This window comes from Calonectris borealis, chromosome 19 (genome assembly GCF_964195595.1).
Source record: "Calonectris borealis chromosome 19, bCalBor7.hap1.2, whole genome shotgun sequence".
In the NCBI taxonomy this organism is placed as follows: Eukaryota; Metazoa; Chordata; class Aves; order Procellariiformes; family Procellariidae; genus Calonectris; species Calonectris borealis.
The window spans coordinates 1,661,897-1,689,232 of NC_134330.1; the positions used below are offsets into that span (position 1 = coordinate 1,661,897).

The window sequence follows — 27,336 nt, forward strand, 5'->3', positions numbered from 1 at the left end:
TATTAAGGCTGTTGAGTTTGCTTCTCGTGGGGATTGCTGAAGGTGATATGTTTGCATGTCACTCACTGCTTTTGCAAATGACCTGTCTTCAGTTGTTTTACTGAGTGTTTTTTTTTTTTTATTGTCCACTACATGGATTCTGTTTAACTTTGCTGCTTCTGCATTTTGTATCCTGGCTGGAAGCTGACTCTGAATTTATGGGCCCTGTACATTACTATTAGCAGAGTTGAATATTTCATAAAAAAGCATTTAAAATCATTCTTCAGCAAACAAATCACTGCTTGTAGACCTGAAGAGGTCCTGATTGCCTTTGACCTCTGCTGCCACCTGGCAATGAGGATGAGAAACTTACCATGTGCTGTAGCTGATTTTGACTCCCTGTGTATAAATAGCAGCAGTTCCTGGCAAAAACTTACGGTCTGCATGTGCCTCTTGTATCGGGGGCATTAGCTTTGCATAGGGATAAATCTGTGAATTGGAAACTTGAAGTCTCTGGAACAAAGATTGGAGTATGTATCCCCATAAATCTTAGGGCTGTGACCCTGCAGTTTCCCCTTCCTTAAAGAGGAGCTTCTTTTGTTACGAGCTTGGACTTGTATTCCATTTCTTCTTGAAATCTTAGGAAGATTTTTTTGGTGTTCAGGGGTGCAGGGAAGAAATTTGCACACCACTGCCCTAAAATATTTCAAGTTGAGTGGAGTATGATGTTCTGTTTACTGCCTGGTAAAGAGGATGGGCTCCCGTCTCTCGAGTTGGAGTACCTATTTTCTATTCCTTGTGTTTCCTCCAACTCAATGTGACTGTAGGAAGGTCACTTAATCTGTGTCTTGGCTTTGCTTTTTAAAAAAAGGACTGTCAAAGCTGAGGAAAGGAGGCAGCCTGCAGTCTTTGGGGGAAGCCTTTCTGTGTAGGAGAACAGCCCCTAGCGTAATTTGGGCGAGGGCCTGTAGGTGCTACTGTAATACGGATCAAAGTGAAGCATGTCTCGCTGATTAGGTCTCAAGTATGTGGTGTAACTTCTTGTAGCAAGCTTGTTAATGCATACAAGTTATCTTCCTGCTTGTTCAGTCTAAATGACTCAGTGAAACCTTTGCTGTTCCTTCCTAGTGTAGATGAATATAGAGTGCCTTTTTCACAAATGTTTGATATTCTTCCTCTCTGTATGCTTCTGCGGCTTATTCTCAGCAAACCAAGCCCTGGGCACAAGGCTTCCAACTGAACAACACCGCTTTTTGCTTTTCTGTTTAAGTCTAGTCCAGCTTTTGTTTTGAAAAGCTGTTTATCAAGGTCTCGTTGCTGTGCACAGTAAACCTCCTGGTGAGCAGGTCTTGATGCTGTTCTCCAGACGCCCATTTGGTCTCAGTGCTGTCTCTTACAGCCGTATCAGTGTGTTGTGATGTAAACCTCACCATTCTGTCTCCTTGAAAATTCAAGTCTGTTTTTTGTCTTGTGTGCAGAGTATATTGGAAGCCTTTGGTTCGTCTCTGCTCCTGAGTGTTGTGCATGCCTGTTTTGTGGAAATTGATCTAGATGCCAGGCATTTGACTTAGCTGGTTGCTTTCAAATTTTAATTTATAAGCTGCACCTGTAGTGGACACTACACTATGTTGCCCATAGCAAGGGCTGCATTAGCTTCATTGGTGTAGAAGCAAACACAAAATGCTAAGTATTGGATGTATTTTTTCTGAAATTCTGGAAAATAATTTGTTCTATTCTCCAACCTGGGTGAAAATGCAGAAAGAATAAAAGATGATAAAATGTGGATTTGGGGAAAATTTTTGTAATGTGTTGGTAGATTATAAAGGTAATAAAAACTGCTTTGCCTGTAGTGTGGATGACTGATTTTCTTTAGTCTTCTATGAAAAATGCTTTTGAAAGAGTTGAATCTGGACTGGTAGGTGTGTTGAGGAGGTAGTTGTTCAGAAAGAATCCCAACAACTCATGTCTTAGCCTCTTGGCTGTAAAAGTGCTGTTCATTTCCCCGTCAGGGATACCTGTGCACAGGGTGGGTTAGTCTGAATCGGAGGACTTTCTCTGCAGTTTAAAGCCGGGTGATCATAGAAAGATCGTGTGGCCTCTGGCTTATGTGCTAAACTCTTTTGACTAGCTTGAAGAGGCAGAATGTTTGGTCTGGCTCTGTTTCTGGAGTGGACTCCAAAACTGGCCAAAAAAAAAAAAACAAACAACCGAATTTTGAGGAATAGCCAAGAAAGATAAAGGTGGTATTGGTAAAGTGGTGCAGAAGTGGCTTCTGAAGTTTGCTTCTGTATCTGAGATACCTTTTTGGCAAAGCAGTGAAAAATTGATCTTGCCTTCCTCTGTAATAGAGGATTCACAGGGAGACATTAGCTTGGTTGAAGAAAGTATAAATAATGAAACGATTGGAGCAGGAAGGTAATAAGATATAAAGTGCAGTAAGGAGCTTGATGGTCTGATAGGGTTAATGTTAATTACAAAGTGTAACCTGTGGCTTATTGCATAGCAGGAGTGATCAGCTCAGGGCCTTGCATTAATCCATTAGGCAGTGCAGGTGGTGAGGGTTGCTGGTGGTCGATCCTTGCATATATATGAGCTTCTTGGTGATTTCCAACACATCTGTAAAAAAAAAAAAAACCAAACAACAAAAAAACCCTCCACAACAAAAAAACAACCACCAAAAACCCAAAACAAAAAAACCCCACCAACAACAAAAAAACCAAAACACAACAACAACAAAACCCCTTACAGTTTGGCTAGGCTGATACTTTTATTGTAAACCTCTGCTTTCGAGTGTGTAAATAGAAACTGTTCCAAGTCCTGCTTTGGCCTAGAAGTGATACTGCTGGAGCTGTGGAGCTGTGCTGGGCCACTATTTGGCTCCCGAGTAGGAGAAAATACACAGAAGCAGCAACTGTAAAATGAAATATTAATAAAGCCTGGGCCATCAGTGTAGCAGCTTCAGCGGCAAGGAGGGGAGTGAGCTGTTGTAGGAACATCAGTGAAGCTGGTTACACTGAAAGCAGTTTTTATCTTAGAGATAAAAGACAGCCTGGTGTTGGTGGTGTTTCTTGTTCCAGAGCTCTAGTTTAGCTCTACAACAACCAGCTTTTTCAGCCTTTTGCTTATGTCGTAATTTATCCCTCTGCAAATAGGACTGTTGGTTCTTAAATATTTTAAGGTTGTGGACTGGCTTCCTCAGTAGTTTTCATTCACAGGGGAGACTGTTTCATGAGCTCTGTAGCCCATGTTAACTGGGCTGTGGAAAGGCGGTATTGCTTAAGGTGTATCTCTTGCTGTTCTTGTCTTTCAGTACTGGTGTTTGAAGCAGAAATTGCTGCAGAACCTTTAATTATTTAAGTATAGAGAAACTTACCTGTTCACTTGTGTTTAAAGTAAGTGCCATCCAGTTTGAGGTCTTGCTTGCCTGGCTCCTACCTGTCTTTGGATGTTTATAGCTACTGAGTCCTGTCTTCTGAGCTCTCACCTCCGGGTGGTGTTGGTTTTGATGGTGGTACACCAGGCTGGCCTGGGAGAAGAGTGTGGGAAAGGCTGCAACGCCTTGTGGTGGATTGACACCCTGGCGATCAGGAGTGTGCGATGTAGTGGCTTGCAGCCCAGTGACACGGCAGGCCACTGTGACCTCACAGATCCGTCCTGTGAGGTCAGCTTCTGTGACGCTAACCTGTGTGGGTATAAAACCTCTTTGGAGCGTGGTTCAAACTGGAGAGCGGAGACGCTCTCCAGCCGGACCTAGAAGCAGGTGGTCCCTCTGTTGTGGACTCTCTGCCTCCTTTATCTTTATATGAAAAACAAAGAAGCTGCAGTTTAGATACTGCAATCCCACACGCCAATTCAACTTTCAGTGGAAATATGCCTTACACCAAAGGTAGGTCAAGTAAGTCTTTCTATGTCTGTTTCTGTGCAGTAATTTCTCTTACTTTAATCTTAATGGTAGGGCCTCCAGTTCTTTAGGTTTTTGTCAACTCCTGTTCTTATGCCTCCTATAAGGCAGAGCATGTGCTGCTGGTTATTTTTAGCATGGAAAATTTTAAGAGCCCACGTGGTCCCATTTAGTTTTAACTGTGCCAGCCTCGTCCAGTTCTCTTTCACCCAGATAGTATTTATTTCCCGAGTGCTGTATTGCTAACTATAGGGTTTGTAGGGAGGCATCCTGGCCTTGCTGTTGAAGCTACATTTCTAATTTAGCTGCCTGCTTGTTTGCTCTGTGATCCTTCAGGACGGTCTTTTAATTCCAGCCTTGACTTCCACTGCTTTTGGTGTCTGGAAGCGTAACCTCTCAAGTGCTGGGAAGCATAGAGGCAGGGCATGGGGGCTCAGTCACTTGGGAGTTGTCCTTGTCTCTCTTCTTGTAGAGACTTGAAGCAGCTTGCCCCCAGAACAGACCTTCTTGTGCCTAGAAAGCCCTGAAAATCTGGAGCAAGTGCTTACTGAGCTCTCCTCTCAGACCTTGAGGATGAATTATCTGCCTTCTCTGTGAACCTCGTGCTGCAAACATTTCTAACCTTATAAGGATGTGTATACTGAAGGATTGTTTGTCCTGGCTAGAGAAACAAGGTGGCTTAAAACTGCTCTGGGACCCTAATGCGAACAAGTAGAATAAGTTGACTGTCCTTGGCTTTTTTTTTTAAGGTAGGGGAGTGTGTGTGCATTCATTCTTGTCCTCATCTCCCTGATCTTTACCAGTTTTCCACAAATCAAGTCAGGATACAGATTTGGAGAGCTGACTGACCCCTACTCTCCCCTTGGTGTCTTAATCCCATCCTGACCTACTGTGGGGATTATTTAGCAAGTTGGAAAAGTCTCATGTCCTAGCTGCAGCTCTCCGGCCATGCCTTGATATAAGGTGTGACATTTAGACCGGATTCCTGACATGCCAGAAGGAGGTGGAAGTGGCTGGTGGCGCGGGGCGAGCGCGTACAGTGTGCGAGCTCTGCGCTAGCTCAGCTCTATTTTTGGTGCGGGACTGCATGGGGCCCTGCATGTTGGGAAGTGGCACTGGGGCATCCAGCGCTTCGCACTGGTTCTGGCTTTTTCAAGCTGATCGTCTCCGGCCCATGGCCTCTGGAGCGGCTGCGCCCCTCCAGCTGGCTCCTCCTGCCTGGAGAGCGCAAGGACTGTCGGGCCAGGCTCCCTCCAGTTTGGCAGTGTTCAAGGCCATGTGATTTGACAAGTTGCCATTTTCTGTTCTGCTGCGGGCAGGAAAATCCCAGGCTTTCTTCCCCTCGTGTGTTTAAATGATCCCATTGCCCCTGCAGTCCTGAACTGGCCGTCAAATTGGTAATGGAGAGAGGGTTTTGTCGCTCTTAAACGTGTTGGGAAATGCATGTGGGCTTTAGGAGCAATCCTGTGGAGGAAATGGGAGAAGTGTGTGCTGCATCTTACAACCGTTTGGTTGAGCGGGTTAAAATCAGCCATCTTCTAGGCATCACATAAAGAGCGACATTGTGACCGGCATATCAAAATCGGGCCACCAAAGTCTTCCTATCATGTTTATGTAAGGAGATGTTTGTTGGCGTTAACTGTACCGTAGCCAACCCTGTGCTTTAGGATGTCTGCTGGCATCTTGTGCAGAGCCACTGCCTTTTATCCCTTTCTAGTTGATGGAAGGATGTGGAATTCCCATTTAACACAATCACTGACAGTGTAGTGCAGCTCTTGCTAAAACTAGTCAAATTAAAACCAGGAAATTAATGAGCTTCGCAAGGAGCAGTCAGCTAATCCACCAGTCCCCATTGATCTAAATATCACAGAAGAGTGAAGATTTTCATCTTGAATGATATTAATGTTTAAAATGACTCTTAGAACTGTTCTGTCTGCCAGGCTTCGGGACAGGCCTGTCCCTCTGTGGGGCATCCTGCCACTGTCTTCCTGCGCTGCAGAATTGTGTCGGACTATTGTTTGTACGGTTGGTGCAACTTAATAGGGAATCGGATAATAATAGGGCTGTCTGTTTAATCAGGAAAGCTTGCTGGGAATGGACTTGTGTGAGCTACTTTAATTTGAGTTTGTGGTACGCCTGTGAGACAGCTTGTAGGGTGGTTCTGCGTTAATTATAACAACTTAAGCGGACAGCAGATGAGCACTCGCAGTGGCTCACAATGTGCCATTGTGCTGTAAAGCATAAATGTGAACCTTTTGTCTTAGGAATGTACAGACTTCACCCTTTCTGTTTACTAAGTTTCAAAAACCAAACATCCAAATTATTGCGTAGGTTTTTTGGTTTTTTAATTCCAAATCTCAGGTGTTGCCGTTAACCGAAAGTTCATCCTCAGCAGTGAGCCCTGCTACCTGACTGTATAAAGCCAGCTGGAAGTAACTTTGATTTAGAAGATGTCAGATATGAATGTCCAGTGAGCAAAGACTCAAGTTTCCTGTCTAGAACAACGTAAATATACTGGAGATGTTATGGATTTCTTAAATAATATCTGCAGCTAACCTTTGATTTGGGATTGAGCAAGATATTTTCTAGTCCCTATTTTTGCCATTCATTTATTTACGTGCCTCAGTCGTTAGGACTCTGTGGTAAACAGTACGGAAGCAAGGCTGGCGTCCGAGCTAGCTTGGATTAAGTTGTGTGTTTGCTCCTGTGGGATGGGAGGGTGTGGCTGGAGGAGGTGAGAAATCTGGAGTGAATATTAAATTATCTGAGGCTTGGATGCTCGGTTTGAGCCTGAGGGAGGCATGTTTTTGTCCCCCAGCTAGAATGTAATCAGCTCCTCATGAAAATCGGGGCCCCGAAGGAGAGTTGTGTTTGGAAGCCGTGGTCAGAATGCTTGCTCTGATAACAAAAGGTTTTTTCCGGTTGAGACAGACTAAGCATAGTTGACAGACTGACTTGATTGTCTTCTCTTGTCTAAGAAATATTATGCTTCTGAGGAGGAACTAGATAATACTCTTTTCCAGTGGGTGGTTCCCATTTCTAGGACTTTGCTATCTCCTGAAAACAATCTTTATTTCTGTTGTTCATTAGCAAAAGTCTTGAGGCCTGTTTGGAGAAAAGTCTGTCGTGTGTAAGCATTGTCAGACATGTGGTGTTTTGCTTTAGTTCCTGCTCAGTGAAAATATAAACTGCAAGTGCTTTGCAGCAAGGCTGTTTTGGGGCCCTGGGTAACCGCTTAGCTTTGTGTTCCAGCTGTAGACTTTCCTTAAGGAAAAGGAGAGGCGTGTCAGCCCTGCCTCGTATAACCCAGGTGAGGCTTGTAAATGGAGGAGCATGACTGGGACATGAGTCTCAGCGGTGTCCGGGTGGGGAAGGGTTCACACGCTTTCTAGAGTAAAAGGAAAAGCTTTCAACTCTTCAAAGTCAGAGGAGCAACAGCTGTCAACATAGTAAATTCAGATGTCGAACAAAGTTTGCAGCTGGCAGTTCCTAAGTTGTAGTGTCTCTATCCAGGCTGCATTTGCTAGACAAATACCGCTATTATAAGGGTGTTATAGTATATTTCCCATCTTCACTACTGCAAAATCTTTTAGAGGGACTTCTGTTTATTGGGAGACACTTGCTTCATCAGTGTTGTGGTTTAACCCCAGCTGGCAACTAAGCGCCACAGAGCTGCTCCTGCTCGCTCACTCCCCCGCAGTGGGATGGGGGAGAGAATCGGAAGGGTAAAAGTGAGAAAGCTCGTGGGTTGAGATAAAGACAGTTTAATAGGGAAAGCAAAAGCCACACACACAAGCAAAGCCAAACAAGGAATTTATTCACTGCTTCCCATTGGCAGGCAGGTGTTCAGCCATCTCCATCATGCATAACGGTTACTTGGGAAGACTAACAGCATCACTCCCAACGACTCCCCTTCCTTCTCCTTCCCCCAGCTCTATATGCTGAGCGTGACGCCATATGGTATGGGATGTCCCTTTGGTCAGTTGGGGTCAGCTGTCCCAGCTGTGTCCCCTCCCAACTCCTTGTGCCCCCCCAGCCTCCTCACTGGTGGGGTGGGGTGAGGAGCAGAAAAGACCTTGACTCTGTGTAAGCCCTGCTCAGCAGTGACGAAACATCCCTGTGTTATCAACACTGTTTCCAGCACAAATCCAAAACATAGCCCCAGACTAGCTACTGTGAAGAAAATTAACTCTGTCCCAGCCAAAACCAGCAGAATCAGGCTGTATTTGCTCTTTATTTGGGAATTCCTACACTGTGCGCATAAAAGTAAATGGAGTAGCTGCGTGTTGCTGTTTAGCTCCTACTTACTGCAGACTTCGGCCGTGTGCCTGCACACCAGCCTCTTGCAATGCTGTGGATGAGAACGTTAGCAAAGCCCTTCACCTTCAGTGAGTTATGTTTTAAAGAAGTGTGTGTTGTCAACCTGTAAAACTCTCGGGAATGCGATGCTGCCTTTCAAGCAGAGAACTGGGGAGACCTGCAGCGTATCAAGTCTGTGTCTTGAAATGCTTGTGGTACAACTGTGTTGCGAACCCAGCCTGATGGTGGAGAGACTTGCAGTGCTGGATGCTGTCCTTGTGTGTAGTACTGACCTGCAAAGGTGAGACAGGAGAAAGAAGGTGAAATTGTTTTAAGTGTAAAGGTGAGGTAAGGTCAAATTGATGAGTATAATGGTGAGAAATGTCCAGATATCCCTAGCCTTAGGTAAGGGTCTTGTTCTGTGGTCTGCTGGTGGAGAAGAGATGTGAAGTTTAAAGAGCATCTGGAAAACAAGCCTGTTCATGCTAATCAAAATACCTCAAGGCATTTATGAACCTTTAGCCTTCCTGTTACCTTCCCTGTGACTATTTTAACATGGTTTCTGTTTCTTCTTCTAGATATAATTGCTGAGGGCCTGTAAAATGGCTTTACGCTTCCGCAATGTCATTTCATATGCCATACCTGGAGCGCTGGCACTTCTTGGCTGCTGGTGGATCTATTCCTATAGAAAAAAGCATGCAAGCCATCATGAGAAACAAGCAATAGCTGTTGAAGAAGAGCAGCAGGAAGAAGTGCCAGAGAATGATTCATCACCCAAGACAGAAACATGTGTTCCTCGAAGACCACGTCTCTCGTCGATAGAGGAATGCCCAGAGAATGAAACCTCGACCTCCCTGCTGTCAGCAGGGTCGACGACGCCCTCTCTTCTGTGTCAGACTCACGAGAGGCTAGATCTCTCACAGGACCTTCCAGACCTGTCAGTAACGACAATTCAGCCCAGCACCCTTGAGGACGACAGTGAAAAACTAGAGACAATAGAATCTCAAGATGAAAGCGGTGTCCCTGCTTGTGTCTCTCTCCCTCTGATCTCAAAGACCACAGAGTGTCACAGCAGTGCTGCAGTGAGCCTTATACAGGATTCAAGCTCTAGTGCAAACCAAGATCAGTGGCCATCAGCATCAGTGACACTGACGCAAAAGTCTTTGGGAATCACGGAGGTCAGCAGTGTGGAGCAGTCAGATGATTCTTCATTTAAGCCCCCTAAGGAAAGCCAGATGCCAGAAACTGTGCTTTCGGATACCAGCTCTGTGACAGCCCTTTGCTTGGGATTGGAGAAGGAAGCCAATACCCCAGAAGCCTTTCTCAATAATAGAGATGAAGTCGTATCAAGTCACAAGGATTCTGCAGTGAGCATGTTACCAGATAGTTTGGAGTCTGCCTGTTTGGAGCAGTCCAGGGAAGAAGAGATGTCTGAGTCAATTGCCAGTACTGTACCTGTGTGTCAGGAGGAGGACACACAGCCAAAAGGAGATGAATTGGAAAGAGAGAAGATTGGGGGAGTGAGTTTGGACAAGGAAGAAGTTGAAAAAATTGAGCAAGTAGCAGTACACATAATTTCCAAGGTCATTTTGGCAGCAACAGAGCAAGTGCTGTCTGGTGCTGCAAGTGATGTGTCCCCTCGGATCTGCCAAGCTGCAGCCAGCCAAGTTGAGAGACCTGTGGAGACGGCAAGCGTTGTTTCCCCTGATCAGATGGTTGCGGAGAAAGCTACAGTAGCCGATGAGAACATGGCTGCGAAGGGTGATGCTGTGGTACTGACATCCCTGCAGACTAAGGAGCAGGATCAGAACGTGACAGATTCCAGCTCTTTAACACACGGCTGTTCATCCGACCCTGTTCATGGAGACACAAAAGACTGTCGGGTGAAGAACCGTGTGTGCAGGGCGCCAGTGCTGCCTGGTGCTGCAAGTGATGTGTCCCCTCGGATCTGCCAGGCTGCAGCCAGCCAAGTTGAGAGACCTGTGGAGACGGCAAGCGTTGTTTCCCCTGATCAGATGGTTGCGGAGGAAGCTACAGTAGCCGATGAGAACATGGCTGCGAAGGGTGATGCTGTGGTACGGACATCCCTGCAGACTAAGGAGCAGGATCAGAACGTGACAGATTCCAGCTCTTTAACACACGGCTGTTCATCCGACCCTGTTCATGGAGACACAAAAGACTGTCGGGTGAAGAACCGTGTGTGCAGGGCGCCAGTGCTGCCTGGTGCTGCAAGTGATGTGTCCTCTCGGATCTGCCAGGCTGCAGCCAGCCAAGTTGAGAGACCTGTGGAGACGGCAAGCGTTGTTTCCCCTGATCAGATGGTTGCGGAGGAAGCTACAGTAGCCGATGAGAACATGGCTGTGAAAGGTGATGCTGCGGTACTGACATCCCCGCAGACTAAGGAGCAGGATCAGAATGTGACAGATTCCAGCTCTTTAACACACGGCTGTTCATCCGACCCTGTTCATGAAGACACAAAAGACTGTCAGATGAAGAACTATGTGGGCAATGAGTCCCAAGGAGTTGATCGGACTCCTGTGGAAAACCATGGGGTGTCACCGGAAAAGTCACCTTTGGTTTTGGAGGACTCTGGGTGCGGCACATACACATCTGAACGTGGGACAAGTGTGGAGGACTCATTGCAGAACACAGTGCTGTCTGTCGCATCAGGCCAGCATTCAGACTCACTGAGCGTATCTGCAACCCAAGACACGTCTGCTGAGCAGAGCTCACCAAGTGGAAAACCTCCTACTCTGAAGCTACCTGAAGACAGCCAAGTGCCATACAGTAATGGGATACTGAGTGAGGCTGGTCCGGACTTGCATCATGAGCGGGCAGCAGAGATGCATGGAGATCACTCAGAAGGTAAGGGATTTGAAAATCCTCCTACAAAAATGTGGTAAACAGGCATTTTATGTGCTGTAACCCTTCTGCTTCAGAACATGTTCAGATAAATCTTCTTTATGTTTAACTTCCCCGGTAGATGAATATTTAGCCCTCGTGTAGGTGGGTATGCATTTGCTCTCAGAATTCCCATCTCTGTAGGATCCAGTGTTAGCTGGGTGATCTTCAGGGTATACTGCAAAGGGGTGAACAGGCTGGTCCCCTTTCAGCACAAAGCTTATTGTCTAAAGCTAAGCATGTGCTTAAGTAGCCCAGTGAAATGCACCGAGCCTGGATGCAGGCCAGGCTGTTGAACACCTTGCTGGTTTGAGACCTGTTAATAGAAATGGTTTCTGCTTCGGTTCAGCCAGCCTCTAGTAAGCACTGGGTTCTTGCCTGTCTTTATGGGCTGCTGCTGAAAGGAAGCTGTAAGGCAGGTTTCTGAGGTGTTGCTGGATGAACCAGGGAAGTGCTCTGATGAATTGTGATAAAATCAGTTGGTTGCAGACCAATTACCCTGAAGCCTTTTTGCTTGGAAGAGTAGGTGCACGCCAAGAAATCCCAACAGGGAGCAATGTTCAAGGAGTTCCTCCATCTGTCTCTGTGTTGCTTTTGCCTTCTAGATCGTGGATGGTGTGTGCCTGGCAGAATACAAAGCTGTCTGAGCAAATGTTAACCCGTGTGACCTTGGGGATGGATGTTAAAATCCTTTATAGGACCCTGTGGTGCCAACAGCCCTTAATGACAGGATGTCTCTTGTAATTGGTACAAAGTAGTTGGAACGCTGCTTCTTGCAAGACATGGGGATTCAGTTTGCCAACAATTAAGGATTAAACCCACAAAACATTTTCACTGGTGAGAGTAACCATAGGAAGAAAATGGTTTTGCCTTGTTGTGAATTCTGGTGTGACAAGAAGGTACAAGAGTATGTTGTGGAGCCTGGTGATGACAAGGGCTGAAAGCTCTGCACTGAGACAGCTGAAGGGTAGGGAGAGGGGATACAGCAGGTAAAGCTGATGATGTGGCTATGTTGGATAGGTGGTCCTACAGCTGACCTTCACACCCAGGCTGTGAGACTTAAATCCTCACCCTTGTCTAGGAAGTCTATGGCAAACAGCTGCACTGTTTGCCTTTGACTTTCTAGGCATCTGTGCTGGGTTACTAGTTAAGATGTGGCAAATGTGAAGCAGCTGTTGTGTTTATTTTTCGCTTTGATTGTGCACTGGATGGTATGAATACTTGCAAGCAAGTGAGGATCTTCATGCTTCTGCTTGTTAATCTGGAGGAAGGATCAACTTTGCATTACACTGACTGTATCTGGGATCTGACTAGGAGGAAGCTGTTTGAGTTTGTGCCCTTCCCAAGTAGAATTGTTCCTGATACCAGCTGATGGTTTGGGAACAAAACGTAGCTCAGCTCTGGCACCTTGTTTCTTCAAGCATATGACAAATCTGGGCAAGAGGCAATCCCCTACCACAGCTAGTAGCGGGCACACCTGGCACTCAGGTCACTGTGCCACCCCTGTTGAGGCAGGAAGGTAATGTCAGTGCAAAGAGCAGATGAATAGGTTGCATGTCCCTCCCTGCAGGCTGAACTCCCTGTGAAGAGCCCTGTTTGAGCCATGGGGAAAATGCAAAATGCCTTACTGCAGCAGCTCAGTGTTGATGTTAGCATAGCTCTCATTCAGCTAGTAACTTTGACTTATAGTGCCTTGTCTCTGCTGCTGTGTAAGGTGTCACCATGTTTGAAGAACTCCTGCTGAACTCAGGCCTCCTTCTGTTGCATTCCCAGAGGCGTCCAGGTTTTTCTCCAGGAATGAAAGGAAACTTTCAGTAGGCTGTGTGTGACGGGACTTTACCCTTTCTGAAATACTGGAGAACCTGGTACAGGAACATCCCAAGTGAATGCATAGGAAGAGCTCAATGCAACCTCTCTATGAAATGATGTATTTTCATGGCCTTGTGTCTGGTAGCTGGATCGTGTGGGTTGTCTGAACGCTGACACGTGTGCATGTCTTGTAGGTTCGCATGTAAATAGCATGGATTTTGTGGACAGTGGCTGTGCCATGAGGAAGACAGTGACTCGCCAGAACTCTAAGCTGGGAGGAGAATCCAGCAAGTCCGACTACATTATCTGGGAAATAGAGGTCCCAAAGGTAACCAGCCGCTGGCCTGCTCGCGCATCCTGCCCTGCCCTACATAGCCATCTTCTGGTTCTTCCAGCCTGGTACTGGCTCAGTGCCATCCCAGGGAGATTAACAACAAATCAACGAGAACTTGAGCATTTGGGCTCCCATTAGGACTTAACAGGAGTGAAGAGCCAGTACACAACTGCCAACAAGAGGCATGTCAGGGCTACACCCAGGGTAACGCTGGTTGTTGGACTCATTATTCCCCATTATCTTCTACCCCGATCTGTTAGTCTGATGCTTTGAAAGCATTCAGCAGGCTTTGAGGTTACACAGGTATTAAGGACAGGTGATGATTTTCTTTTTCTTTCCACTAGGTAGGAGGGTTAGTTTCAACTGCCTGTCCAAACCCTTCCTCACAAGCTGAATGCTCATCTGAGCTATTCTGTGGAGCTGCTGTGTCTCTGTCTTTATAGTGAGCTTTCGTTTGGGTTGAGAGAGAGATAGTGTTTTCTAGGACTATATTCATACCTTCTTCCCTCCTTTGTACATGCAAAATCACCTGTGGCTGTCCTGCATAGCATTGCTTTCGCAGTTCTGCTTCTCAGCAGACCCGAATACTGACAGCCATAAGGAGACAGCAGCTCCCAGCAGATAAGCATGCTGCCTTGACTGCTTGGATGCCACGAGCCCAGTGAAGACATGTAACAGGCGTTTTAATGGATCAGTAAAACACAGACTAAGGAAGCAGTTCTACAGCAGAAAAATATGTTTTAGTGGTTAGTGAAGACAGGCTGTCACTTTTCTTAAAGTAGCTAACTTTGCATCGTATAGGATTATCCATAGTGACTCAGGCCCAACACTTCTGCTCTGGTATCTGGTCTCTGACAGTAAGCGGTGGCAGATGCCAGTGGAAGAGTAGAAGTGACAGGGCTTGCACAGACATCTCTTCATCACCCTGCACAGCTGTCCAGGGACTCTGTAGTCTAACAGGCATGATAGCCTGGTTTACTCTTCTGTGAATTTATCCGCTCCCTTTCTAATCTAATTAGTTTGTTTAAAAATTGCTGAAACTTAGTATTTCATATCTAAATGAAAAATGCATGTAGCATGCTTTAAAAAAAAAAAAAGTGGTGGGAGATTGGGAGAGGATGTGACTTTACTTGACTGTAGGAAGACAATAGCCTTTACCAGGCCTGGTTTTGTCCCATTGTCTGTGTCGTTCTACAAGATATGAGGATGGATCTATCAAAATGAGCTGTGCTTACTGATCTGTATCTCCCTTGACTTACCACAGACCAGCTGAACTCTGCACTGGTCCAGCATTGCCTTGTATTTATCCTGCCTGGCCCCATGCTACAGGAACTGGGAATGTGGGTGAAATAAGCAACAGAGAACAGTGTTGTTTAATCTACGTTTCTCTTCCTGAAGGAATTAGTTGGCCGCTTGATTGGCAAACAAGGAAGATTTATGAGCTTCTTGAGGCAAGCGTCTGGTGCCAAAATTTATGTCTCAACACTACCTTACTTCCGTGACTCCCAAGTCTGTCACATCGAAGGTAAGTGGAATGCCTCTTCATTCATGGTCTAATATGTAGCTTGGGGGCCTTAATTAGGTGGGTAAGGAATTTAAACAGATTTAGAGGCTTCGTAAGTCCAGTGCTTTACAAAACTTTTCTGCTCAGTGCTGTTACAGTAGAGGTATATGCCAAGTCGCCTGTGCCTTGGTATGTGAACCCTCTGTTCTAGAGGTGAGAATGCATTTTAACATCTTTGGCTGCTGTAGTTTAACCAACACCTTTTGCAGGATCACTTCAGGCTTGAAGGAGGAGCTACGGGATGTGTATCAGCAAATGCAGTCTTGACTGTGAAGGATGTTAGGTTAATTGTGGCTGAAAAATACCTGCCGGTGAATTGGGTTCATACTGGAGGCTAAAGCTGTTGAAAGTGGGGCCTGGCACTCTGAGTTGCTCGTGTTGGTCTGATATCAGGTTACATGGCCAATCTATTAAAACTTAAGTTGTTAATGTAGCGCAGAAGGCTTCTGGTAGATATATTGCTTCACGTGGTGGGGTGTCCTCAGCATATCTGTGCTACAGATTTTCTGCTGGATTTTTGTCTTCCAGGCTCCCCGCATCAAGTAGAAAAAGTACTGAGCCTGATCGGCCAGAAGTTTAAAGAGCTCTGTCTCACCAACATCTATGCTCTACCTCCACCAACACCATTGACGCTTCATTCCCTCCTTATGACTGCCTGGGTAAGTCCCAGCTTGCTGGCTACGCTGATGTCAGGGTGGAAGGCTGTTGTTGGTCACTGCCATCGTAGTATGCTATATCCATGTGGCTGGTTCACAGATGCCCTCAGAAGCAGTTTGGTTTTGTGGGGCTATCTGTTGTCCATCTTGTGTAACTGTTACAGATCAGATTTATCTACCTGTTCTTCCACTACTGTTTCCATTCTGCCTGAGCTGAGAAATGTAGAATCATAGAATCATTTAGGTTGGAAAAGGCCTTTAAGGTCATCGAATCCAACTGTAAACCTAACACTGCCAAGTCCACTGCTAAACCATGTCCCTAAGCACCACATCTACAGGTCTTGTAAATGCCTCCAGGCATGGTGACTCAGCCACCTCCCTGGGCAGCCTGTTCCAATGCTTGGTAACAGTGAAGAAGAAATTTTTCGGTGACGAAATTTTTCCCAATATCACCTTTTTGGGCCAAGAAGCCCTAATTCCTACATGACCGTTCTCAGGTGCTTCCGTGGTTTCGAACACATCAATAACCCTTGCGTCTTTGCTGCTGCATGGATCTCCATCCGCTGCCTTCACTGAGATGGCAGACCGAAGGACCTTGCCAGCAGACCGTCTCTCAAACAGTGGCGTGCCACCCCGAGGCTTATCTCTAGCGAGCCTGGTTTTATCCCTTTTCCCCCTTCAAATCTAGTTTCAAGCTCTTTCAAGGGCCCCTGCTAACTCCTGTGCAAAGATCCTTTCCCGCTTTGAGACAGGTGTACCCCACCTGTCGCTAGCAGGCCTGGTGTTGGGTAGACCGACTCATGATCAAAAAACCCCAAATTTTGCCAGTCACACCAGGCTCGGAGCCAGGTACTGATCTGCTGGCTCTTTCCTGTTTCTTTCCTCATAATTCCCTGCAACTGGAAGGGTAGAGGAGAACACTACTTGTGCCCCTGATCCCTTAACCAGTCGTCCCAAGGCCCTGAAGTCTCTCTTAATTGCCCTCGGATTTCCAGTCGAACGTTTCACCAGACTCCAGTTAATCTCATGGAGTTGCACATCTGGCCTGGTTGGCTTTTACCTACAGACCAGATGTTTGCCTAAGGAAATAACACTTCAGTCTGGAGCTGAGTTGATTGTCTGTCCCCTCTGCTTAGGGACCACTTGCTGTGAGGGCAAAATGCCGCATGATCTGTTGCCATTACTGGTATTGTCCCTAAATCCTGAAGCTGGTCTTCTGGAAATATTTTACTTCCTTATGGTATTTAATCACACTTAAAGGAGGCTTTCATGTCAGTGTTTCGCAGAAGAGTTTTCATGCCTCTTTTGCTATATGGATACTTAAAAACATTTCTTTGCTTATATTGGGCATCTAGAATCTATAAAGTAACTGTGCACATAACTGTCTCCATGGATGTGAAGACAGGCTTTGTTCTGGAGAAGTGAATTTATGCTGGGAAATTAAAGGCATTTTAGATGTATTCCGAGCACAGTAGTGCTCGGAAGCTGCCCAACACAATGTCTCTCTAGCAGCCAGGGCAAATTACTTTGAAAATGAGACCTCTGTGACAAATCTTGGACAACCCTGTGAAGCTTACCTCGATGTTTAAAAACCCCGTGGGCAGGGAATCCTTGCAAGTTGCACTGTGTTGGTAGTGCAGCATGACTTGACCTGCATGATTTCTGACTCTGCTCACTGATCTCGTGGGTAAATGAGTCTTACAGCTGCTCTGTGCCGATAGTCTTTTTGTGTACAAGATGGGCCCCACCCAAGTCTGATTTCCCTTAGGACAGCACGGAGTAACAGTGAGTAGCTTTCTGCTCCTGATCCAAAGCAGCCTTTGGAAGTGAAATACCAGAGTGCCAGGGCTTTTCCAGCCATGGCTGTAAGCCTCAGGAGTTGCTGGTGGAACATGGAGTTACTGTGAATGAAGCAGTGAATGCTAATGAGAATTTTTCCTCCACATGACAGCTCTTCCTCCCAGATGGAGTCACTGTAGAGGTGGTCGTGGCACACCAAGTCGATGCAGGGCACATGTTTCTACAGCAGCATACACACCCCACTTTCCACGTCCTGCGTAGCCTGGACCAGCAGATGTATGCCTGCTATTCTCAACCTGAAATTCCAACCCTGCCAACTCCAGTAGAAGGCAAGTAACTTGTTTGCTCACAAATTGTTCAGTTCAGAAACTTCTTCTAGGCTCGTGCAAAAGCCTGATGCCCCTGAATTAGACTTGGGAAGTTTCCCAGTGGATGAGAATGTGATAGTTCACTTGTCATTTCATCTTTTTTTAAGCTGCTGCCAGAGTACAGATGTTGCTCTACTCTTCCTTACCCCACTCATCCCTGGAGTACCTCCCTAGCCACTTAGTTACATGTTGAAATTCAGAATGAGATAAAGTCCATCTCAGGTTATTTCTAATCAACTTGGCATCTGGTGTGTTTTTGCTGACAAAGTGTGGAACTTCTCCCAGATCTTCATAGTGTCACTGTCTGCACATGGTATGAAGTGGAGGGTGCGTCACATGGAAGGGGTTATTAGGACTTACTTTTGGTTTTGGAGACAGACCTCACTGTTAGTGACCAAAGGCTGGGAGGGAACTGGATACCTGGGTAGAACAGCATAGTAGTGGCAGACAGAGACCTGAGAGTAAAACCCACCTCTCTTGTGTCCCAGCTGCAGGCCTCGTCTGATGGGGGTCTGGGTGGTCTTGAAAGAAGATGGAAGCAGCATAAGAAATGCTGTTGATTCTCAGTAGATAACTGTGCAGCGCTACTAATGCCTGAAGTGCTGATTTCTGGAAAGCCACTTATACTGAGCCTTTCTTCTCTGTACTCTTTTATGTTTTGCAGTTGGTATTATCTGTGCGGCTCCAGGCCTGGATGGGGCATGGTTACGGGCTCAAGTTATTAGCTACTTCGAAGAGACCAATGAAGTGGAGCTCAGATACGTGGACTATGGAGGATATGAAAAAGTGAAGATTGACACACTCAGACAAATCAGGTCTCTAGCTCCTTTTCCATGGCCATATCCGAGGCCATATCTGGGTTGAATCTTCATTAGTCATCCATATCGTTTGAATTGCTTATAGTTTTTTTCCACAGCTGAAGCAGGAAATGATAGAAAAGTTTGTCTCAGTAGTGGGTGTGGATTCCTTGGGAGCACAGCAAGCTCTTGCAAGGCCTTTTTGAAGGGGAGGGGAGAGGAAATCGCAACTTCTGCCACTTCAGCTTGGAAGCTGAGCAAAAGGATGCCTTCAGGAGGCCCCAAAGTGTAGTTCATTGATGAGCTAGGAATAAGATTCAGATTTTCTATGTCCCAGCCCCATTGGCTGGGAGAGCCGTATTGGATGAGGATTTTCTTACCCAAGCCCATTAAATACTTGATTGTGCCCCAGAGGTGGGAAAAAAGCAGTACAGCTTCCATTATGGAGGTGTTTTTTGCTTGGACCCCAATCCGGCTTGGCATGCTAATCAGACAATTTATTGCTGCTGCTTAGATTGCTGGGAGAATAGTGTGATTTTTTTTTTTGACTGTCATCAATTTTAAACTGAATTCCTGTTAGAGCAATTGATTAATCAATGTCACCTTAAAGAATACAAGAGTGACTTAAAGCCACGTTCTTATTCTGATTGATTCTCTTTTCTTTAAGGTCTGATTTTTTATCACTACCTTTCCAAGGAGCAGAAGTTTTACTAGACAACGTGGTGCCACTTCCAGGTAATGGAGCTCTCAGTGGTGCTCCAGGAGCAGGTTTAAATGGATGCCAACTGTGTACAAGTGATGATTCTGTCTAAACTTTCTCCCTCCTATTGCAAGCGCAGCCTCTGATGTGACTAGGGCAAGGATTGGAAAAATTGTATTTTATTCTTCTAAATGTGCTAGCATAGCATAACCTGTCAGACTCCAGGGGAAAGATGATAAATGTCCAGGCTTTTTCCTGCATGGAAGAGAGAATGAATTACTTTCCTAAACAGCAAGTTGGCAGAACTGGCAGGGTATAGGTGAAGTAGCTGTAACTGCTCTGCTTTCTTCTGTAATAAAGTAGCTGTAAATGTAAACTTACTTTTTAATCTGCTAGACAAATATCTGACATTTTCCTACTCAAATGACTGATGTGTATAGTTCTGTGTTCAAAAGACGACCCTCCAAGCACTGGAAGAATATCAGTCACTGCCTAGACAGTGACTTTCTGTTTTGCTTTTTTTTTTTCTTTTTTTCTTTTCTGGTGGTGTTAGAGATGCATGCTGTATTGGTGTCTAAAAAGCTGCCCTTCTGGGTGCAGGGGTGGCTGTAGGAGCTAGGGGTCAGGCCAGGTTTCACCACTGGGGTTTGTGGCTGGCAGGACTCCAGGAGGGACAGGCCCTGCCAAGACTGTAGATGGATGGCCAAGTTTAAGCTGCTTCTAGCAGAAGTCAGTGTTTTGCATGTTTCCTGAGGTAATCTACCTCCTTCGGTATTTGTGGGGTTGTAAGGAGTTCATTTGCTGCTGGAGATAGTCTCAGGGTGGGGAGCACAAAGGACAAACTATTTTGCAGCAATTTGGTGGGAAATAAGCAACTTTCCTCCAAAATGAAAACACTTATGTCCAGTCTACAGTGTAGGTTTAACTATTGCCTGAGACACAAGGGTTTCCTGCTGCATTACAAGTGTGGAGTTAGCAACAGTACCCACGTAAGCTGTGCAGGCTGAGAGACTTGAGCTGCCAGTGCTTGCAAAGAGTGCATTTGGCACTGTTCAGGTGCCAGCCAGCCTGCGGTACAAATGCTTTTAAGTTCCCGTTTACAGTATGCACTCTGTGCAGGGTCAGTAAAGTCCTGAGGCCCCTGAGCTTAGTTTATTAAGGATCAAAATACTAATGGCAGCTCAAAGGTACTGCAGAAGTATACTTTTCCGTCTTTAAAGCCTCCTAATTCATCAGCCACTTATGTTCACATTAACTTAGCTAGTGGCTTTAGAAAGCACTTCGTCCTTCCCTTCAGCAACACAGCAGGCATAATACTTGTGAGATCTCCAGCTTAATAGACTGGTTTCAGCAAGTGCCTACAGCAACAGTAGGTGAGGATTCTCTGGCCTAACTTATGTAGGAGGTCAGACAAGATTAGCTTAATAGTCCCTTCTGGCCTGTGAATATCTCATTTGTTTTCTCCTGCTCTTTTCTTTCCAAAGACGAGGATCACTTTTCATCAGAAGCTGACGCTGCTGTTAGTGAGATGACCAGAGGCGCAGTCCTGGTGGCACAGGTACACGAGAGCAGTCTGGAAAAGTCTTGTTGCTGATTTGCCTGCTGCTGTTATCCTCTCTGCCCCCAGCACACTCTGTGTGTTAAAATGAAAAACAAAGCCAGAGCCTGTAAGCCTGGCTGCGGGGCAGGGCTCTTGTTGAGAAATCTTGGCGCTGAGAACTTCCTTGTGTAGCATCTGCACCGCTCAGGACTGTGTGGCTGGGAAGGGTTGAGCGTTCCCTCTTGTTACTGGTGCGGGCGGGGAGGAAGGGCACCTGAATGAGTTTACAGAGCACAAAGTGGCCTGTTGTCCAGCGGATCAAGTATTCACCTGGGTCTGCACTGCTTTGCCAGTCTCAACTCTCTTTGCAACACTGACATAGGGATCTGGGCTCTGGCTGGCCGGAGAGAGAAGTAAGGCTTCTGGCAGTGTCCCAAAGGCTTCTGCATGCATACCTGATCTCAATGGAGAGGCGCTTACCTCTTTTGAAGTGCTTCTAATAGTGGCTGTAGCTATCCGCCTAAGTTAATTGGGACGAGTGGGAAGCGTTTGTGATGCTCAATCTCATAGCTTCCTTTGGTTTAATGCAGTGCTCAAATGCATCACTAATTCGAGCAAGGGCATGGGTTTGAGTGACAAGAGCGAACTTGCCAGCAGGGTGTCCCAGCTGCCTGGTGGCAGTAGCTACGTTTCCTCTAGCCTACACATAAGTTTAAGTATTGAGTATCTGATATGCCGTGAATGATGCCAGCCTTGCATCCTCCATCTGGCTCAGACCAGAATTGCTGCACGCTAATGTTTTTCTGTCTTTCTAGGTCACAAATTATGACAGTGCAACAGGTCTGCCACTGATACATCTGTGGAACTTGATGGGAGATGAGGTGCGTATGTTGACATACCTATTTTTTCAGCGCTGTTAGAGTTTATGATTATGCAGACTTTTTATTGTTAATTAGGAATGTGTTGATATTTCTTTCTAGTGGCTTGTTCACCTTTCTACTTTCTTTTTTCACCTCCCTTTAGGTGGTGTCAGTAAACAGAACTCTGGTGGAAAGAGGATTTGCTCAGTGGCTTGACTACTAGCAATGTCCTAGATGCCTCAACAACTCTTTCTGTAGAGAAAAACAAAGAAGAAATCTTCTTTTGCACTGTTACAATTTGGTTTGGCAACCTCTCCTAAGAAAACCCGTTTACACCTGCGTGTGGAGTTTTGTGGTCCATTGAAACTCGTTTTGCTCAACTGTTACCATTTCACTAGAAATACATACCTCATCTCAGTGAAAGGCGGGGTGTTAAAAGCCATAATGACAGATACTGTAGCTTTAAAGCAAAAAATCCTCCCTGGCCTCTGCTCAAAAGTTGAATGGAAAAAACCTTAAAACCTTGGGGCTTGCCTGAAGCTAGCAAATACCCCTGAAATGTTAACTGTGGTTGCATTTTTGTTCAAGATGTATAATGCCCCATGAACTTAGTGTCTGCTTTTCCTAAAAGTTACATTGGTTGTCCTTTTTTAACGGCTCTGCCTATGAAATTAATGAATGTTATTAAGGAATTTAATGTTTAGTTATGGATTTTTCTATATTGTGCCACTAACCTGCACAAACAACATTCATCTTGTCTTCCTTATGCCAGAAGGTAGATGAATTGCATTTGTTGCACTTACTGTGGCACATGTCTCTCACTGCAGTCATGGTTTTTAGGCTTGATATGCTTAAGGAAGAAAGCTGCTCTGTGCGGATGTTTGAAGTGCAGGGTATCTTACCACTACAATTTTTGCTCTGAAATGTCATGTATTTAAAGAAAAGACCTGATTGCCAAGCCCAATTGTAGTTTATATTTTTCTAGCTGTGCAAGTCTGTAAATATATATAAAAAAATTGTAATATTTTGTACAAGAAAAACACTGGAAACAAAGGGAACTTTACAAAAACTTTTTCACACCAAAACTTCCTATGTAGGTAGAACTGGTTTGGAATGCATTAGGGTAGTCAACATATTTGGAGCATCTGAACGTTGGGAGTGTTTCAGCTCTGCTGTATACAGGATTAGTATTCTCTTAGGTTGCTGTCTGGTTTGAATTGCAATCGCTGCATTCTTTGCTATGTTGCTGTACAGATCTGTTTAAAAAAAAAAAGTAACAACTTGGCATTAATATTGCAGTGGTGTTCTCTCTCAATTTTTTTTTTTTTGCTCCTTTTTAGATTTCTATTACATATTTAAAATTTTGTTCGAGTAATTTAAGCTGATTTAATACTCTTAAACACATGCCCTCTAATGTATATCATTTTAGATATGTATTGAGCTGGGATTTATTGCTGGCAGAGAAGATACTTCCCAGGAAAATGTTGATGTAGTCAGTTCTCAGAAGTTTTTTCAGGATTCAAGGATGTCCTTACATCCTATGAGCTAACATGTCAGTGCATCGCACATTTGGAGAGTTGCCTACAAAAGCATTTGGTCCAATCTCTTCTGATATGGTATGGTTATGGTTATATCCTTTTTTTTTTTTTTGAGTTCTCTCCTATTTGGCCTTATAATTTAATGTTCACGTTTGCAATAACATCCAATGAAAAATTTGGTAACTCAGTTAAATCTATAAAACGTATATCCTCTTGGAATGTTTCTTTCCATTTCAATTAAAGTTCGAATTTTAAGCTGTCTTAAACTGTGATGATGAAGAGCCTTCATTTCCTGACGTCTTGCGACGTAGGGTTGGGAAGGGGGCGCGATGGGATAAGCAGGTGAGATAAGATCCTGATGCTTTTCAACAGATGCAGAAAGGTCAAGCTTCAAATCTCCTGGGGCTCCTTCTGCTTCCAGCTGAAAACTGGGTTTATTTTTATGATGAATTACTTATTAGAAAGCCTTAGTCTGAGCACTGGTACTCAAGGCTGTTGAAGCTGTTATATATTCGTGGAATTAATTTACTCTGGAGTCAGGATGTCCCTTTTGTCACACTTGTGTGTTGAAAAGTGAAACTTGGGAGTCTGTTTCTATGAAATCAGGCTATGAAATCCCCTCTTTAAAATGCTGACAGGTTTCTTGTTCAAGCCAAGCAGTGCAATGATGTGAATTGGCGTCCCAGTGAACAGTTTGTCCTTACCCCCTGGTATCGGAGCACCTTGCAATGGGGAAAGACTATTCTTGCAGTAGGATGCATTCATACTCTCTGCATGGAGAAGAAGCGAAGGCGTGGGCTGGACTGACTAAGCTAGGGCTGCACAGAACAACTGCCTTTGTGGTCTGTAGATGTGTACACGTGCACACACAGTTGTTGAGGGTTCTGGATATCAGTCTTCCTGATCTCAGGGATTAAAACCAATCCATTGGGTTCATTGCAGAATATACACACAACCTGTAGATGCTCTGGACTACAACTCAGTGCTGCTCAGGCAAGTGAGGTGAAGAATAAAACATCAGGATTTTTGGTGGGGGAGTAGTGGGGTTGGAAGTTAGCAAAGTTTGACAATATCCTTCCTTCTTGCTTCTCACCGCAGGAAGGAGGGTTTCACTTCCCAGGGTTTCTCAGTCCTTGCTAGCCTCCAGTATCTGCTGAGGGATGGCTTTCACCATCGGGCACGATCTCCCAGGTAGAAATTTGGTAGCTGGTTTCTTGCGCTGTGGGCGGTTGACACGTTACTGATATCCTGAGCGCAGCGCGTGGCGTGCTGAGCTGTGCGTGCACAGCAGCTCTCTGCCGCTGTTGCAGGCAGAATTTGCTGTTTCACATCGCCTGCCAGTTGTCTCTTTCCCTGGACAGAGTTTCTGGCTAAGGGGAGGAAAATGCTGCCGTGTAGCTGTGAAGGAGGTTGTCTGTCCTTCAGCTCTGTAACTTGAGTGGTTCAGCAGTTCAACAACGCCTTACTGGGTACCTTCTCTGCTAGGTGAGGTCTCCCCTAATTAAACCAGTTCTGTTGGGCAGGAGCCAACCTCTTGTGAGGGTTTGCATTTCAGCCTTCAGGCAGTGACCTTATAGCTCTCTCCTGCCAGTGTCTGGTGTGATGGACAGGCTGGAGATGAAAGGTCAAGAGAAAATGAAGAACCCTGCACTCCGGTGTCAGTCTGATGCAGGTGCGTGCAGTGCCCAGAGGAGTTCACTTGCATTTCTTCTGAATTCGTCTCCAGAGCTTTTTCTTTGCTCAAGGAAGCTTTATCCCCTGGGGCTAGATTCACACTGGGACAGAGAACTGCAAACTCTCGGTGGTTGTGCAAGGAGGAGAGAATTGTTGCTTCTTTCTCTAGCTCCAGCCTTGCCAGAACATGGGAGTATAATAACAAAAGCGTGGAAGCAGCTGGGCTGGGGCTTTGCTTGCTGTGGTGAGCTGCTGCCACAGAAGGTGCAGCTCTGCACGAGGCGGGTAAGGCAGCCCTCCCCCTTGGGAAGGTGGTCGTCCCTCACGAGCATGGGACTGTGCAGGTTCTGTCTGAACCCTTCTCCACCACACACCAGTGCTCTTCTGACTCACTGTATACAGACCTTTTTTTCTCTGAAGCCGGTCCCAATGCTGGAGCCTTGCTGAAGAGGTGAAATGGAGCTGTTGTCATCTCCGTGGGACGTAGGAGCAGGGTGGCTGCAGCCCAGGAGGCTTGCTTACCAAATGTCGAAGTAGAAGAGGACGAGTGTAATTCAGACTGACGGTCCTGAGGTGGTGGCACCATCCCAAGGGAATGCAGACTGCAGTTGTAGGGTTTGGAAGCAAATGGGTCTCCCTCGGCTCTATTCCCATATCCCTGAGAGCTTTCCAAGATACAGTCCATAGTCATCAGATTCAAACAAGTGCACGTTAGTTTGGAAGTGGTGGGGTTTTTTCCTTAGGAGCTTAGAGTAGCCCTGGACTTCTTAGTCTGTGTCCGTGGGGATGAATGTGTTACTTCTTGTTGTTCATGACAAAGTTGAGCTCATCCCGATGTTGGTGTTTTCCCTCGCTCTGTGGGGTGTGTCAAAGTCGGGAATCTGCAGCAACTGCTGGTGTGGGGAGCTCTCCCGGTGCCTGCTCTGTGTCCCTTGTTTTCCTCTGGCTCTGCAGTAGGGAACAGGACGTTCTTCCATATTTCTGTTGTAAGCTGCCTATTTTTTTAAGCTGTAGTAAATAGAACATTGTAGGGTGAGATTAACCAAAATGAGGTGCTGGCAAGTAACAAATAGGCATCCCTTCTTTCTTTAAAATAAAAAGTGTCAGCCTGTGTAGGTACATTAATAGCTTCAGCAGGCAACCCAGGGGTGTGGGGTTTTTTGGTTTTGGGGTTTTTTTTTTTACATTATGGACAAGGGTGAATGGCTTCGCTGAGATGGGGGAGGTGAATATGGCCTGCTTGGAAAAGAGCAGGGGAAAAGGCACAGGTCAAAAAGGGAGTAGGGGAGGTTGAAACAAGTTAGTTGTATTTGCATCTTCCTTTCCAAGATGCAGCGGTGGTGCTTTGTGCCCCTTCAGACCTCGGGAGCGTAGCTGGGGGGGGCTTTGAAGGGGTCGCGCTGCTCGTAATACCCTCCGCGTCCCCAAAACGGCTGTATAATTCTTGGCTGCAAACCTGAGGTTGAGCATACGTGCATCTGAGCTAAGCTGTCCCACGGGGTTAGTTTGACTGAAGCCATTCAAAGGGGCTTTCCCCTTTGAAAAGTGGTAATTTTATTACGGGTAAAATGAATGAGGTCTCTGGAGATGCCTAATTTATAACTTCCGCCTGGAGAGCTTCCCGCCGGCCGTGAGGCACGCTCCGGCGTTCCCCCGCCGAGCAGCCCCTGGCAGCCCAGACCCCCCCTCTTCGGGCTCTTTCCGAGGGTGAGGGGGCTGCCTGTGAGCAGGAGCTGGGCCTGGGGCGAGCGGCACCTTCCCGCCAGACCCTCCTCAGCCGCAGGGCCAGTCCTTAGGCAAAGCCCTGAGATGATTTTCCCTCGGCACATGGACTCAAAGGCTCCTTAGTGAGGGAGGAGGGGAGGAGCGAGGAGTGTTTTTGGAGCAGATGGAGAAGAATGGTGCCCCTGTCTGACACTGGCACGTGAACCGCTGAGACAAGGAGCGGTTCAGCTCCTTACCTCTCACAGCCACGTGTGCAGCCTGCTCGCGGCACGACAGGGAACCTGCCTCTGCCGTTCCATGGTGGAAACTTCGTGGGCAGTGTGCTCTTCCTAAAAAGAAAAAAAAAATCAGATGCAAACTTTATTTTTACTTTCATTCTACTGCGACACGCGAATCTATCAGGTCCTGCCTCGGTGCTGTCCCTAGGAAGCCTGCGTGTTGGAGGCTGCTGAGCTAGAATTAAAGAACATGTGTCTTGCATTTAGTTTATTGCCTCAGGGGCTGTGTTTTGGCTTCAGTCACCTCTGCTTCCTCTCCCCTTCCTTCCTCACCCCCTTCAAAAGAAAAACCAGCAACACTGCAAAGCAAGAGGAAAAAATTCTGGCTGCATTGGGCAGCGGGGGACGATGGCACTTGGGGAAGAGCCCCAGGGCTCGGGCTTTTTGCCAGGGGAAATGTGAACAGTTCTTGTAAGACAGAAGTGCCGGGTGAAGGGGCTCCGCCATGTGAGACCGGTCATCACAGCCCATCGGACCGAAGGTCTGCCTGGCCCATACCCACGCTGGCAGTCCAGGTAATTTGGGCAGAAGGTACAAAAGATGGATCCCCTTCAGAGCAGTTTTGCCCCGACACGCTCCCGGTTTCTGGCTATGAGCAATGCAGGGACTTCTG

General features: G+C 46.1%; 1 protein-coding gene across 2 annotated transcripts in view; it reads left to right on the top strand.

The window, feature by feature from the left end:
• Positions 1-23,312, top strand: part of AKAP1 (A-kinase anchoring protein 1) — a 27,312-nt gene extending 4,000 nt beyond the window's left edge. For both annotated transcript variants that reach the window (XM_075168318.1, XM_075168317.1), the window contains exons 2-11: positions 8,758-11,044; positions 13,084-13,217; positions 14,622-14,748; positions 15,316-15,446; positions 17,395-17,572; positions 18,276-18,426; positions 19,076-19,143; positions 20,593-20,666; positions 21,464-21,529; positions 21,672-23,312. In XM_075168318.1, the coding sequence (XP_075024419.1) occupies positions 8,782-11,044; positions 13,084-13,217; positions 14,622-14,748; positions 15,316-15,446; positions 17,395-17,572; positions 18,276-18,426; positions 19,076-19,143; positions 20,593-20,666; positions 21,464-21,529; positions 21,672-21,731 (3,252 nt within the window). In that variant the 5' untranslated portion in view covers positions 8,758-8,781 and the 3' untranslated portion in view covers positions 21,732-23,312. The remainder of the gene's footprint in view (positions 1-8,757; positions 11,045-13,083; positions 13,218-14,621; positions 14,749-15,315; positions 15,447-17,394; positions 17,573-18,275; positions 18,427-19,075; positions 19,144-20,592; positions 20,667-21,463; positions 21,530-21,671) is intronic.
• The last annotated feature ends 4,024 nt before the right edge of the window (positions 23,313-27,336 follow it).